At 41.1% G+C, this 13550-nt stretch overlaps 3 protein-coding genes across 4 annotated transcripts in view; 2 read left to right on the forward strand and 1 right to left on the reverse strand.

Moving 5' to 3' along the window:
• Nucleotides 1–13550, reverse strand: part of LOC126564801 (protein PRRC1-like) — a 299123-nt gene that overhangs the window by 110217 nt on the left and 175356 nt on the right. The gene's annotated exons all lie outside the window — the stretch shown is intronic.
• LOC126563788 (rap guanine nucleotide exchange factor 2) overlaps nucleotides 1–13550 on the forward strand; it is a 136802-nt gene that overhangs the window by 22492 nt on the left and 100760 nt on the right. For both annotated transcript variants that reach the window (XM_050220528.1, XM_050220527.1), the window contains exon 5: nucleotides 6353–6446. In XM_050220528.1, coding sequence (XP_050076485.1) covers nucleotides 6353–6435 — 83 coding nt within the window. In that variant the 3' untranslated portion in view covers nucleotides 6436–6446. The remainder of the gene's footprint in view (nucleotides 1–6352; nucleotides 6447–13550) is intronic.
• Nucleotides 7315–12830, forward strand: LOC126564108 (insulin-like peptide receptor). The gene is made up of 6 exons (XM_050221041.1): nucleotides 7315–7509; nucleotides 8780–8924; nucleotides 9019–9099; nucleotides 9169–9337; nucleotides 9421–9541; nucleotides 10531–12830. The coding sequence occupies exons 1-6, from the start codon at nucleotides 7448–7450 to the stop codon at nucleotides 12827–12829; spliced, it is 2877 nt and encodes a 958-aa protein (XP_050076998.1). The 5' UTR covers nucleotides 7315–7447; the 3' UTR covers nucleotide 12830.

The raw sequence follows: 13550 nt of genomic DNA on the forward strand, positions 1-13550 counted from the left end.
TAGTGGTGTGTTTTTCTTTGTTCCGTTCTTTACTTGCATGATCGTTAGCCCCGCTTGCTGATCATTGCGCACACGCATTGAAACGATGAAACATTTCTATTGCAGAACTTGTTTCAGATGGCGCCAAAATGGACGGCGAAACGGTCGTTTCCGTTGCGAAGGACCGTGTGGGAACGATTTCAACCGACGTTTAAACATCACACACCATCAGCAAAGAGCTTACGGGACAGTTGGAATGCTAAAAAATTGATAAGAAAAGAAAAAAACCCATACAAGAAACAAAAACTTACAAAAAGGGACAGCTAGCTGTTCGGCAGCACAACCAAACAACCCCAACTAACCGTAGTTGTACGGGGTATCGTTAATCGTATTTGATGGTCTATTGTTGTTGAAATAATCACATTAATGTTTAAAAACAAAACCAAAAATACACACACAAATACTCACTAAATGTTGCGAATTTGCAGAACCGTGCACAGACAGATCAATCAAGTTGTTAAAGGGACAGTAAAAAAAAAGCCCAAAAATAAAAAAAAGCTCTTCTGTGTTGACGGTATTCTATCTTCCGTGTGCGCGTTCGAACAGCGCTGGTCAGCTGTTTGCAGCGTACAGTTATTGAATCATTTTTAGAAGGAGTTTACCATGGTAGAAATGGGAAAAATTACATGTGTTCTATTGCACTCAATGATATACTCTTCTAATATAGACAAAGGAACTGGTAGAATTTACTATCGTGACAAGCGTGTGATCCGTAGCATACACACGTGTCTCTATCGCTCTCTCTCTCTCTCTCTGGAACCTTTTGTGCCCAAAAAATCAAGACATACTAATTTCCATCCCAAGACTGATAAAGCAAAGCAAAGAAAAACATAGAGATGAATGCATATTTTGTAACCATGTAATAAAATACAAAACGTTCTACCTTTTTTTCTCAACGCCACAAATACACACCTCTTTACAAAAAGGACACACACACTACCAATTAACACTGCTGAAGCCAATTTGGCCAAAACCCATACTTCCTTTCAAGAGGAAGGATTTATAAAATACTGATTGTTGCATTTCCCACTCAACCAAAGAAATGTGTGTATGTGTGTCTCGGTGTCTGTGTGATTAAAAGGGTGGAAATATTTAAATATTTACATAATAAAGCCGGTGTACCTTGACGATATTAATGTTGAACATTGTGTACTAAAAGCAGGATCAAAATGGACGGACGATATTGTAACGGTGTTGATAATATACACACTCCACTCAAGCACACGCAGCTTTCTAGCCATTTTGTCCGTGTCGTTCCACTGACCAATCGTATGTAAGAAAATGGCATTTGCTTTTCGGATTGTGTTTCTTTTTGCACCCAAGTGCGTGCTTTCCTGTGTGCGTTTTGCTTTTTATTGAATTTAAAATTAATATACATTAAATAAGCTTAACTTTCTATCCGAAAATACAAAGAACGGGATTTAAACGATATTAACTAAACATTTCAATCAGTTAGAAGAATTAAAACAAGGTTAGGTGAACTCATTCAATGAGTACCTTGTGATGAGTTCCCCTGAAACAAACAACACAGCGGTACGGATTTACCGGCTTTTCATTCATTTTATGATTATTTTTTTTTTACTTCGGAAGCGTTGAGCTTGCCCCGCGTTGATGTTGTTGTCGTCCAGAATTAATGCAATATTGGAAGAATGAGACCTGAAAAAATTGGGCGGAATTTTTTTAAAAAGATTCAACCTTGTTTTTCTAGTGCCAGAGTGACACTAATTTTAATTGTTTAAGGAAGACTTTTAAATCAACACTTCACTATGAGGTTCATATCCGTGTGTCACAACAGGAGATGTGCATTATTTTCTTTTTAATTTTCTAATAAGCAGCTGAAGAACGATTTGTTTGTGGATTTGATGCTACGCTAGCATTTTATTTAACCGTTTAATTGATTCCATTATATGGTTGAAAAATCCACTACCAACTACCATTGTTCTCTATTATCATTTACCTTGGCCGTAAGAACGTACCATATCGAAAACATTTCTTTCCCTTTGTTGGTTTTTTTTTTCCGCAATATTTTATTAGCTTATAAATTGTGTGCTTCTGAGCAGTAATAAGATAATATACATAAATACAAACAAGGTAGTCCTTAGCAGGCAGCTAGTAAAATCTTTCTATAACACTTTACAGCGTTCAATCGCAAATCGGAACAAACGGAGTCAATATATCTATATAATCATGCCTAAGAGCAAACAAAGCGGATAAATGAAGCACAATATTGAATGTTGAAATGCAAGAAACAAAAGAAAAAAGCAAAATGAGTCGTAAAATCAGATCAAAATCAACTGCAAAACGATATTTAAAACATATGATAGAGTAGTTGTCAATCGCGCATTTAATAAGTGAGCAAACAAACCAAAAACTCAAATTTGCAATTTATTCAACCAAACTCCAACCTCGGTGTGTGTGTGTGTGTGTTGAGCACGTACGAAACGATATTGATGTTGTTGATGCAAAGCAGTGTTAAACATTGCAATGATAACTAACAAACAGGGTGGCAAAGTATGTGATTCGACACTCGAACGCTCTAGAGTTGACCCTTTTGTGTGTGTACGTTCGTTTCTTTTTTTTCGTTTTTTGTCTATCAATATTTTTGTCTGTGAATTTACATACCTCCAACAAAATCGGGTTAGCAGAAGAGGATGTTTAAATTACTTATTTACGAAAAAAAGACGATCAAAATGAAGGCGATCACGAGACGTAGATGTAAGTGTACTACTTCCGCCTGAATGTATGCAATCGGTACCAATCAGGACCAAGTCTTCTTGCGGTTTCTCTGCACTATGCAAATCAAACGTTTGAAGGTCCTGTTGCAAAACTCACACTCATAAATGTTCCATAAAAGTATGTCTTCAGTGACACACAAATCACACAACAGAAAGCACAGTGTAATTGCACATGCAAATATGCAACATGGAAAAAGTAAACATACCATTAATGGGGGTAAAAAAAAAAACTTCTTCCACGAATGTTTATTAACTGAAACAAAGAGTTGATGATGACATTTGATGTTTTCCTTTCTTTTTATTATTTGAAAATCATTATAAAATTCCAAATGGGTCTCAAAAACACACGGGATTTGACAATACACAGTCGCCTATCGAAACAAGCAATGCCCTGTTGGAGAAGAGTAACATTAATTAAATTAATTAGATTTAAATAAGAGTATCGACCAACGCTGCTTCTAAAGTAGTTTTTTAGACTGTTGCATTAGTCTTGATCACCGTAGTTTCACAATTTCGACACATTATAGTCTTACAAGATTACGAGTGCAATGTTTCAAAGGGATAGTTGAATATGTTGCAAGCGTGTTGGGGAACATTGTAATCACATAATAGAATTTCGCTTGATTTAAAGACCTATTCGGATGTGAATAATGTGGTGTGGTGCTGATAAGCACATCAGTAGCATTTTGCAATGCGAAAACTCAACAGGGTTGTTACCAAACGCTCGGGCATTCCATTCCAAAAATGTTCCGATTTTTCCTGTCGCCTGGTGGTCGATCCTCCTGGTTAGCGGTCAATGTATCTGCTCAATCCGGGCGAGGGAGAAAAAGTCGATCGTTGTGTCATATTTCCTGTCGGCTGGATACGATCGGGCAATTATCTATCAGATTCTTCCCTTTCCCTAGCTCTGGAACAGCTGGACAGTCAACAGAATGTGATTTATAGTACAAGGAGCCTCCCAGTACTTACTGCAAGCATTAAAAAGTACCACAAGGGTGACAAAATGGTGTTGTTATCTACTCGGAACAAATTCTGGAAAAAGAGAGCATTTTCTGGATTTTGGGGTATCACAAGCGGCCATCCTATGTCTGTCCCAGTACCGATCGGTCGCAATTTTCTGGATCAGATGTCGACAAAAGGCTGCAAGATGACGGGGCAAAGATTTTTTTCTTCAAAAATTAAAGATTTATTACAGAAAACAATCCAATTTGATAGGTTACAGAGTTACAGAGTCTCTTTTACAGTTTCATTTGACCATTTGAAAAAAGTTCCTTCTTTAATGCATACGTTATGTGCGGGATAAGACGTTCTAAGACATCAGTAGCAGGAAAAATGAATTTAAATTTCCATTATATGATTGCAAAGTTCCACAAGAAGCTTGCCATATTCCACTAGTGATTCCAAGATCCAGATGGATCGTAACCATGAGTGCAAATTGTTTGCCTGTTTTTGGATATATTCAGAAGCTCCTCTTCATCTAAGGCCAGCCATGTGTAGCTCCACGGTGGAAACTTCGATTGCAAAAGCAACACACAAAAAAAACGTAACAAACAGCACGGTATGTCGCCATTTCTAGCGCGCTATTTCAGTGGTTTAAATTCTGACCGGTAACACAACCACTCAGTTGCTTTTGCTGTTCTGTTTTGTATTTCGCTTTCCTCTTTGCGCCTGTTGCATCGATTGCTTTCACACTTTGCATATGCCGGCGAATCATGCGAAAAGATTTTTGAGCAACGGATCACAAATCACAATTACAAGAGTTTAAATGTACCCCAGCAACGACAGGAGCTTGCACAAGAGAACACTCAAGCTCCACAACTAACTCTTTATATAAATTAAACCTTAATAAAAAAAACCCACTAACTATTCTTGCTTCTTTTTCTCTTTCTCTTTTTATTCTTTTCCTACTAATTTTTTTTCGCTTTTGTAGTTGATGTAGTGTGAAAATAAAAAAAAAAACACAACACACGTACAGGGCACAAAACAACCTCCTGTCCAATTATTCCTATAAGACAAACACACACAGGAACTAGCTTCCTTAAATATTACCCCTCTAAAATTTTCTTGTGTGTGTGCGTGAAGGTTGATGTGACCTGCGTGTGTTACTACTGTGCTGTTGCTAACTGTGTGCTAGAGCTCAGCCTCCCAAGACAATCTTGCAGCTCCCAAGTTAACCCGCCAGCGCATCATCCCGGCTTTAAACTAAATGGCCAACACACACACAACGTTTGGGCGCATTTCTACGGTTCTCCACCCAGCTCTATCGGTGTTGTGTAACAGAAACCACATGCAGACAAGTGCTTTCCTCGCTAATACAAAAGAGATCCGAGCTATGTGTGTGTGTGCGCGCGCGCGCGTACGTTCCTTTGGTGTTGGTCCTTCTGCTTCACTGTAACTCTAGTGGTGTTCCACCATAGGATTTTAATGGAGTCTATTTAGTGTAATATTTAGATAGTAATAGCAAACGTGTAGCGTAGAACAAAGCGAGATGAATATTCAAGCATTCAAGCAAAACAAGGCAAAGAGACGATCCGGACGATCATCGCCTAAATAAATGTTGTACCAAAGAATGAAGCAAACTGGAATCAAAATGCGAATAAGCGAAACAATGCGAATCTTATCTTACCAGAGTAACATAATAATACATGTCTTTGTACGCGTGAGTGTGTGTTTAGTCTCTCTATTCTTGTTTTTGTTTTCTTCTCCTTACTTAGTGTACGCTAGTTTTAAGGCTTAAGCTATTTGGTAATGTATTTTGTATTCTTTTTTTTTTTTGTTAAAGCACTGTACTTTTAGAATCCGGATAACCGTCGCTTGCTGCTAAAACTGGGTCAATTTTTAATTTATTTTCAATGGTTTATGCATCAAAGCAAAAGATATTTATGTCCTCGGTCCCGTCAGTTGCAAATCGATGTCCATATTATCATTTTGCGGGTCAAATTTGCCACTAAAACTAAAGTAAATTCGTTGAAGGCTTTGTACCGTTCAATTCTTAAGCAGAAACTTCGCCAGAAAAACAATATTTTTATTTTGTACAAATTTTACAAAAACTGAACCCACATTAAAATGCTTTCCATTTGATGTTCGATTTTCCTAACACAAAAATTGACCAAGTTATAGCGTGTTTTGTGTGGTGAGTGTGTCCGGTATACTAAACAGACAGAACGTCCTCTCTAATATTGTCGTCACGTTAACCCATAACCTCGAAAGGTGAAGGTATTTTAGGGGTTTCGAAAGTAAGAAAAGGAAAAATTAACAAACATTATACACGCACACACACACACACTCATATATTTAAGCTATTCCCCTGATCGTTGTAGGTAGAACATGTAGAACAGATTGATCTTTAAAAGCTCGAATTTCATACAGCTACAATGTCGAAGAATAATAGATAGAAGAAGATCAAAATGCTTAAAGAATATTAATATTAGTATTATGGCGTACATTATCAAACATCTTTTTTTATACATTTATCTATCAACCCTAGTCGTTGTGAAACATAATTAAATGATAATGATCGTTCTATTTCCTTTTTCCTCCCCCCCCCCCCCACGTACACTTTCCACACAATCCCATAGCACGAACGATACCGTACGGGCAGTATGCATCATCCCAGGCGTACCACAATCACATTTCGCGGACACGCGGACCTCGGTTTTGAAGTGCGAAGGGGTTTGTAAATGGACTTTAGGTCTTGCTTGTGCGTGTGGAAGAACAAACGGCCAACTGTGCCGGTTTGTGCCAAAAAGCAAAAAAAAAAAAGAAAAACACACGCATTCAACAATCGAGAAAAAACAAACGATAAGAAGAACAGAACAGAGAGAGAGAAGGAATCGAGGGCGAGAGATGTCGAGAGGGGTGAGACCCCCAAAACGGCGGGGGTTGCATAATCAGAGTGCAAATGGAAGGAATGCACTTCGTCGGGACAATTTTTTCCATAAAACACATACCACCCCACGTTCGCTAGAGTACGATCACCGTATGTATATATCGGTGCGATCCCACTCTACATTTATTTTGCCGATCAACATAGAGATTGCCATGCCATGTGTGTTTGACCAGGAGCTAATAATTCAATTAGGAATAATTGTTGATCGACTCGAAGATTGGTTCACCTTTCGCGGAGGAGCAAGAGAACCCCCCCCCCCCCTCGCGAACAGAGGAGAAGAACGCGCCACGCTCACGATATGCTGCCGTCTAAGTTGTGCTAGATTTCATATGGCGCGCGCCTCTGGCCATGGTTTCGCGGTCAGTTTACTTCCGAACGCCGTACAGTCAAGATCAGCGCCTTCTCAGGTGAAGCTTGCCGATTTTTTCGTTTGCTCACTCTCCCATCGCTCCAAGTCGCGCGTACGCATCTACTTAAAAGAGAGATTGGGACAATTAAAATCCGCGTGCTGTGGGTGCGTTGCGTTGGCCAGCTCATTATGTTGCGTGTGTTGTTTAAGGGTTCAGGGGTGATCGTGGTGTGGTGGTGGTGGGCTTTACTGTTGCTGCTGTGTGTGCATTCGGTGCGCGTATCTCGTGATGCAATCGATAATGTTACCAGCAGTCCGCGTGGTGATGACGAGGCGGATGATAATGATCCACGCTGCACGAACGTTGACATACGCAACGATTTGCGGCGGCTGGCCGAGATTGAGAATTGCACCGTGATAAATGGATTCTTTCAGATGGTTCTGATCGAACGTGTACCGAGCGAAGAGTTCGAAAAGTACCGATTTCCCAAGCTAAGGTGCGTACATTGGGTTGGCTTTTGTTTTCAGTGTGTGAGTGATTCAACATCGGACGGGACAATAGTCACCGAATTCTGACTTCCGACGGATCGGACGACACTCTCCCTCTCTTTACCTTTCTCTCTCCGGTTATCTCGCCTCTTGAAACGATCAAGTCGCCTTTCTCGAGCATAAAATGCGTGTGTTATTAAATGAAAAGGAAAAAACAATATGAATCACCTCACACCCCTCGTAGCATGTAATCAGTGATAGGCTGGCGCAGATATTCAACTCGTTAATTTTAATAAATCATACTAATATAAGCTGTAAATAGTGGTATGTGTACAGTTGCAGCATAGAAATTTCCAGACAAAAAGCGACAAGACAGCATCAAACATATTAAGAAGGTAGCTGACAAGTGTGTAGTGCAGTAGTGTCTCAGAACAAAGCAAAAAAATCACTTCCAATAACGTCTCGAATTATTATGCTACAGGAAAGGTCTTACTATTACTATTACAAACTCTTGTCTACCTTTGTGTGGGTGGGTGTATCGGCTATCGGTTTGATTAAGTGATAAATGTGATAGAAGAAAGTTTTAGTTATTTTTTTTGCTGCTGCTGTCTTTTCATCTGCCTAAAACAGTGTTTAACAGTCGTCAAAAAACCGTAACTATTGATAAGAAAAGAAATTATGTAAAAAGTAAACTTGTTCATGTACACACAACCCTACACAGCCCCACACACTCTTCTGCAGATAGAAAGGTATAACAAAAGAATAGAGAAAGAAATATATTTAGCGTATACGCAAAGTAAACTAACCATCCGCGCACCATCCTTCAGTTCGGTGCAAGCATAAAAAAGTTAGACAAAACGAATTGAAAGAATCTTTTTGATTTAAATTGTTCGAAATTGTTTGTTTGTGAAACGATTCTACACTACACAGCTCTAAACACGGAGAATGAAATAATAAAAACGTGTGTCTCACTCATTCCCTATAAACCCGGTGTACCAAGTGCAGTGTGTCACACTGTTTTTTTTACGGGAAACTTGAATGAAATCCATCCATCCGCGAGCTCTTGTGCAGTGAGTTACCGGTAGCAAGGGCGTGCAGCAGAGCGTTTTCTATGCGTGAGTTACCGTGTGAGTGTCGCGAATGACTTTACCGACTACCGAGTTGTTTACGATGAAGAAAAAGTGTGCCAAAAATTATTTCAAGTGGGCAGGACTTGGCTCGACTTGTGCGTTTGCTATTGTTTTGTTCTAGCTTTAAAATCCCATTTTTTCACTCCAGAGAGGTGACCGGATATATGCTCTTCTTTCGCGTTATCAATCTTACCACGCTGCGCCGGCTGTTTCCCCAGCTGGCCGTCATCCGCGGTCAACAGTTGATCGGTAATTATGCGCTGGTGTTTTACTACATGGAGAAGATGATTGAGGTGAGCATTTATTATCATAAGAAAATGAAATGTACAAGAGAATACGTTTTATTTTATGTAGCTAATATTTACCTTTCTTCGATGGATGGGATAGGTGGGTTTGAAAAACTTGATCGCAATCCAGCGTGGATTTGTGTATTCTCTTCACTGTCCGCAACTCTGCCATCTTGATACGGTAAGCATAAAACTCCTCTTTTATTTTACAATAAAACATTATCAATTCAAACTCTTTCAACGCTCCCAGATTGATTGGGCAGCAATTAGCGGGCTGGACAATAATACGAAGAATCTTAACTCGTTCGAACCGCCAAAGTCGGTGTGCAACAAGTCGGAGGTGTGCCGTTCCTGCGTACCAAAATATTGCTGGGGCAGCGAAAGCTGCCAAAAGTTCTACAATGGGTACAACTTTAATGGTACTGTATTGTGTGCGAGAGGATGAAATTGATGGCTTACTTTACGGGGATTAAATTTCATTTTTCATTTTTACTTTGTACAGGTCGAATTAAATGCCATCCACAGTGTATTGGAGGGTGCAAGGGAACGTCCGCAATGGATTGTAACGTTTGTCGCGGGTTTAAAGAAGGCAAACAGTGTGTGGAGCAATGTTCTGCTGATAAGTAAGTGTGAAAAAGGTCCCAAAAACGAGGGTGATTTAAGATGCAAAACTGTCTACGAAATTATACCATGTAGCAATAACACTGTCCATATGAACACTGACGGTTAGGCATGTAAGGGTCAAGTTCTATTGATCGTTTACTCAGTAAATCTTGAATGTTTAATTTTACCTAGGGTCGAATTTCGGACCAATTCAATGATGATCCTCGCCCTTTGATTCTCTTTATGTATAAATTCTGCAAGAATTAAGGGAAAGTGCAAACAAAAATGTATTTTTTTTAAGGAAACCCGGATTTTTGTGATTGTTATTAACAAAGGTCCGCCATGAAAACCTAACAATCTATCTTAAAACTAACATTAAGAGAAAGATAGGTGAGAAACCCCACAAAACTCTAAGAAGTTGGTCATTCTGGTCGTATGAGCGTGTCGTAGACGTAGTAGCGATGTGAAGAGAAGGTTTCTCGCGCAGAACAGGTAGGAGTGGGAATGACCGCATTGAGATAACTCGAAAGGAACCGATAAGTGGCAATGCAATCCTCCAGTATCCAGTTGTTTGGCTGGACTTTATGGATCCTTTGTGGAGAATACACGATTCATATCAATGTTCAATATTGTGTAGAGTTTTGTTGGTAGAACGACCAAACGAAAGGCTTGTGGACAAAGTAGTAGCCCGTTTGCACAATACCTAACAGAGAACAGTGTTATCATTAGGATAGGCCAACGTTATGGTTATGTTTTCAGCAGACAGACGAAACGAGGGACGCAGCGAAAGGGCAAAATATTTAATGACTGGAGTTTTTGTCCCTCTTATGTCCTGCATCCAGTCATATCGATTCCCAAACTGCGAATATCAAAACATATCTTAAAAATCGTTGCAAAACTTGGGACGAACTGAAATATTTGGAATAGTGTCAAAAAACCATGACGAAGCACTTAAAACAGCTTCGTTGTATTCTTTTTAACCACTAAAATGACTATCCTCTCCCAACAGACTGATGTACCGCCACACGAAACGTTGCATCACGAAGGAAACCTGCCTAAACCGTGGCGGACTTCTCTTCATGAACGAGTGTGTACTCGAATGTCCCGCAGGATACAGTGCCACCAACGTCGATCAGGAAGAGGCCGACTTTTCCATCCACAAATGCTATCCTTGCCGGCATCGCTGCCCAAAAGTGTGCGACGGCACGGAAATAATGTACCTTTCCGATGCGGATCGCATGCGCGGCTGTACGATCGTTAACGGAACGCTTCACATTCGCCTGAAAGAAGATCATCCCAATCTGCTGGAAGAGCTTCGGAACGGGCTGGGTGATATCGAGGAGATTATGGGTGTGCTAAAGGTGTTCCGTTCGAACTATATTTCATCGCTGGAGTTTCTTGCCAATTTGGAAATTATTCACGGCCAGTACGGGAACGAAAATTCCAACTTTTCGCTCATGGTGTACGAAAACAGCAATCTGCAGCGGTTGTGGAACTTTGAGCAGAAAATTACGCTCCGCCTGATGACGCGCAGCATGTACTTTCGCAACAATGAGCTGCTGTGTAATGCGCACATTAAGCTGTTGCAGAAAATAGCCGAGTACGATAATTCGAGCGATACGATCGATTGGAACTCGAACGGATACATGCAGGCGTGCCATGTGCAACCGTTTCACGCCCGGTACGAGGTGGTTTCGAGCCATGTCGTGACGGTTTACTGGTCGAAGCATAATCCCAAACCGCACCATCACCGGCTGCAGGGTTATTTGGTTTACTACATACGAACGAACGTGAACAAGTCACCGTACGAGGGGCGTGATTTGTGTTCTAAGTATGGTTGGAAATCGAGGTATGTTTCGCTGGACAATGTGACGATCGAGGGAAGCTTTTATGCGTACAATCTTACCCGGTTGAAACCGTTCACGAGGTACGCGTTCTACGTGAAGGCTTATTACAACGAATCGTTTAACAGTGCGACGGATTTGGTGGGGTTGTCCGACATGCAGTACTTTATGACGGCAAAGGATCGACCGACCTCACCGCTGCACGTGCGTACGGCAAGAAAGAACGAGAGCACGATCACACTTACCTGGCGCATACTGACGTCGGAACAAGCGATGGTGATGCAGTACCATGTGGACGTTTTCATACAACCGGACGAAATGCGAAAGTTTGACGAGCGGAACTATTGTCTCGATCCACATCAACCGCCACGCACCGCACAGTACGGTCAAGCGTCACCGGCGGCTGTAGACATTTGCTCGGAGGATTCGTGCTGCAGTCAGTTTCTGTACGAGAAAGAGTTGGAAGAAGACGATGATGATGATGAGGATGAGGATGAGCTAACACAGCCGGATGATTTTTTTAGCGAACAAAATTCAATGGAAAATGGTGGCCGAATTGGTGGACGGCGAAAGAAGCGTTCCGTGAAACGGCAAGGCTCACCGTCGCCGATGAACTTCGAGTTGAGTATGTTGAAGCTACTGAAACAGGCCGACACGGCCGTAGACCATTACGAGCGTCGTATGCGCCGTGATACGGACGATGAGATTGAGTTTGTAAATCGCGTTTCCTATCAGGATTTCACCACGGATAACTACGAGCACACGGTCACCGGTCTGCAACCCTTCACGCGGTACGTTTTCCAGCTGTTTGCGTGCAGTGAGAATGATACGAAATCCTGCAGCTCGTACAGTTTGTACACGGATCGTACTAATCCTTCTCCGCATGTTGATCGGCTTCATGTCACGATCGAAACAGAAACTGCTACCAATGCTTCAACCGTTCCGATGACTTACACCGATCGTATCGTGCTGTACATTCCCGAACCGACCGAAGTGAACGGACTGACGGTGGCGTACCGTGTTGAAGTGCAAGCCATCAATGGGCCGTACCTTAAACGGAGGTCGGAATGTTTTACAAGGCTTCAACACGAAACGAATCAGTACCGGTACACGGTTGAGCACTTGCGGCCTGGGGAGTATATGGTACGGGCCCAGGTAGTTTCACTTGCCGGACCGGGTCCATTTTCGGAGTGGATGTTTGTGCGTGTGCTGGAACCACTGGTGGATAACAGTACGTACTCCGCAAATACTGGACTTCGGGATGGGTTAATTGTGGCTGCGGTACTGCTGGTGATTGGTATCGGGTTGGGGTTGGCTTACTTACGTCGGGAGCGTTGGTGGCGTTGCCAGCGTCTTCGTCGTCGTCGGGGTGGATCGAAGCGGGACGATAAGATTCCGCTCGCCGATAACGATGGCAATCAGATTAATCTCGACGATGGGTTTGTTAACTGTCCGTTGAAGTAATGTGTGGTGTTTGGGGACATTTTTATTATATATTATTTAGGAACACTACGTAATACAAGCTTTAGTAGTAAGAGAGAAGGTGCTTCAAGACAAGATGAAAATCAAAGCGCAACGAGAAGTGTGCTCTCGTAAGGCATTTGTTTTTTGTTTTTGCCATAAGCATATTAATTTTGCCATTTCGTACCGAACAAGGCTGAAAAACCTATGCCAGGAGTAAGATTTGAGATAACAATTGGCATATTTTTATTTTTTATGAAGAAGACTATCACTCACTCGGGAACCGTTCCGCCGTAGTGAGGACTGACTAGCCAACTACGTGGTATCAGCTAGTCTAGAAAGCTGTTAGATGACCTTAGAAGATCGTTAAGCCAAGATGAAGAAGACTAGCTATCATGGATTAGAAAATCTACGAACTTTTAGGAGTCTGGTATCAAATGGTAACGGCATGGGAGTGCTGTCTATTCGGATAAATTCATGTACAGACGGATAAGTTAATTTAAAGGGAAAGAGCCATGTATGACATACCACAAGACCTCTCTAGGCTGTAGTGATACAGATGAAGAATTTTTTTTAAAAAGAAGTGGCGCACTTTCAGTTGTTCATCCTGATTTTTAAGTTATTGAAATTTATGTTTGTTTTATGCAATGTTGTAATTTTTCTAGAAAAATGTTAATCAGTTTTGGACAACTTTAAAAACACACATGTTAGAATTTGATAAGTT

The sequence above is a fragment of the Anopheles maculipalpis genome, chromosome 3RL (assembly GCF_943734695.1).
Source record: "Anopheles maculipalpis chromosome 3RL, idAnoMacuDA_375_x, whole genome shotgun sequence".
Classification (NCBI taxonomy): domain Eukaryota; kingdom Metazoa; phylum Arthropoda; class Insecta; order Diptera; family Culicidae; genus Anopheles; species Anopheles maculipalpis.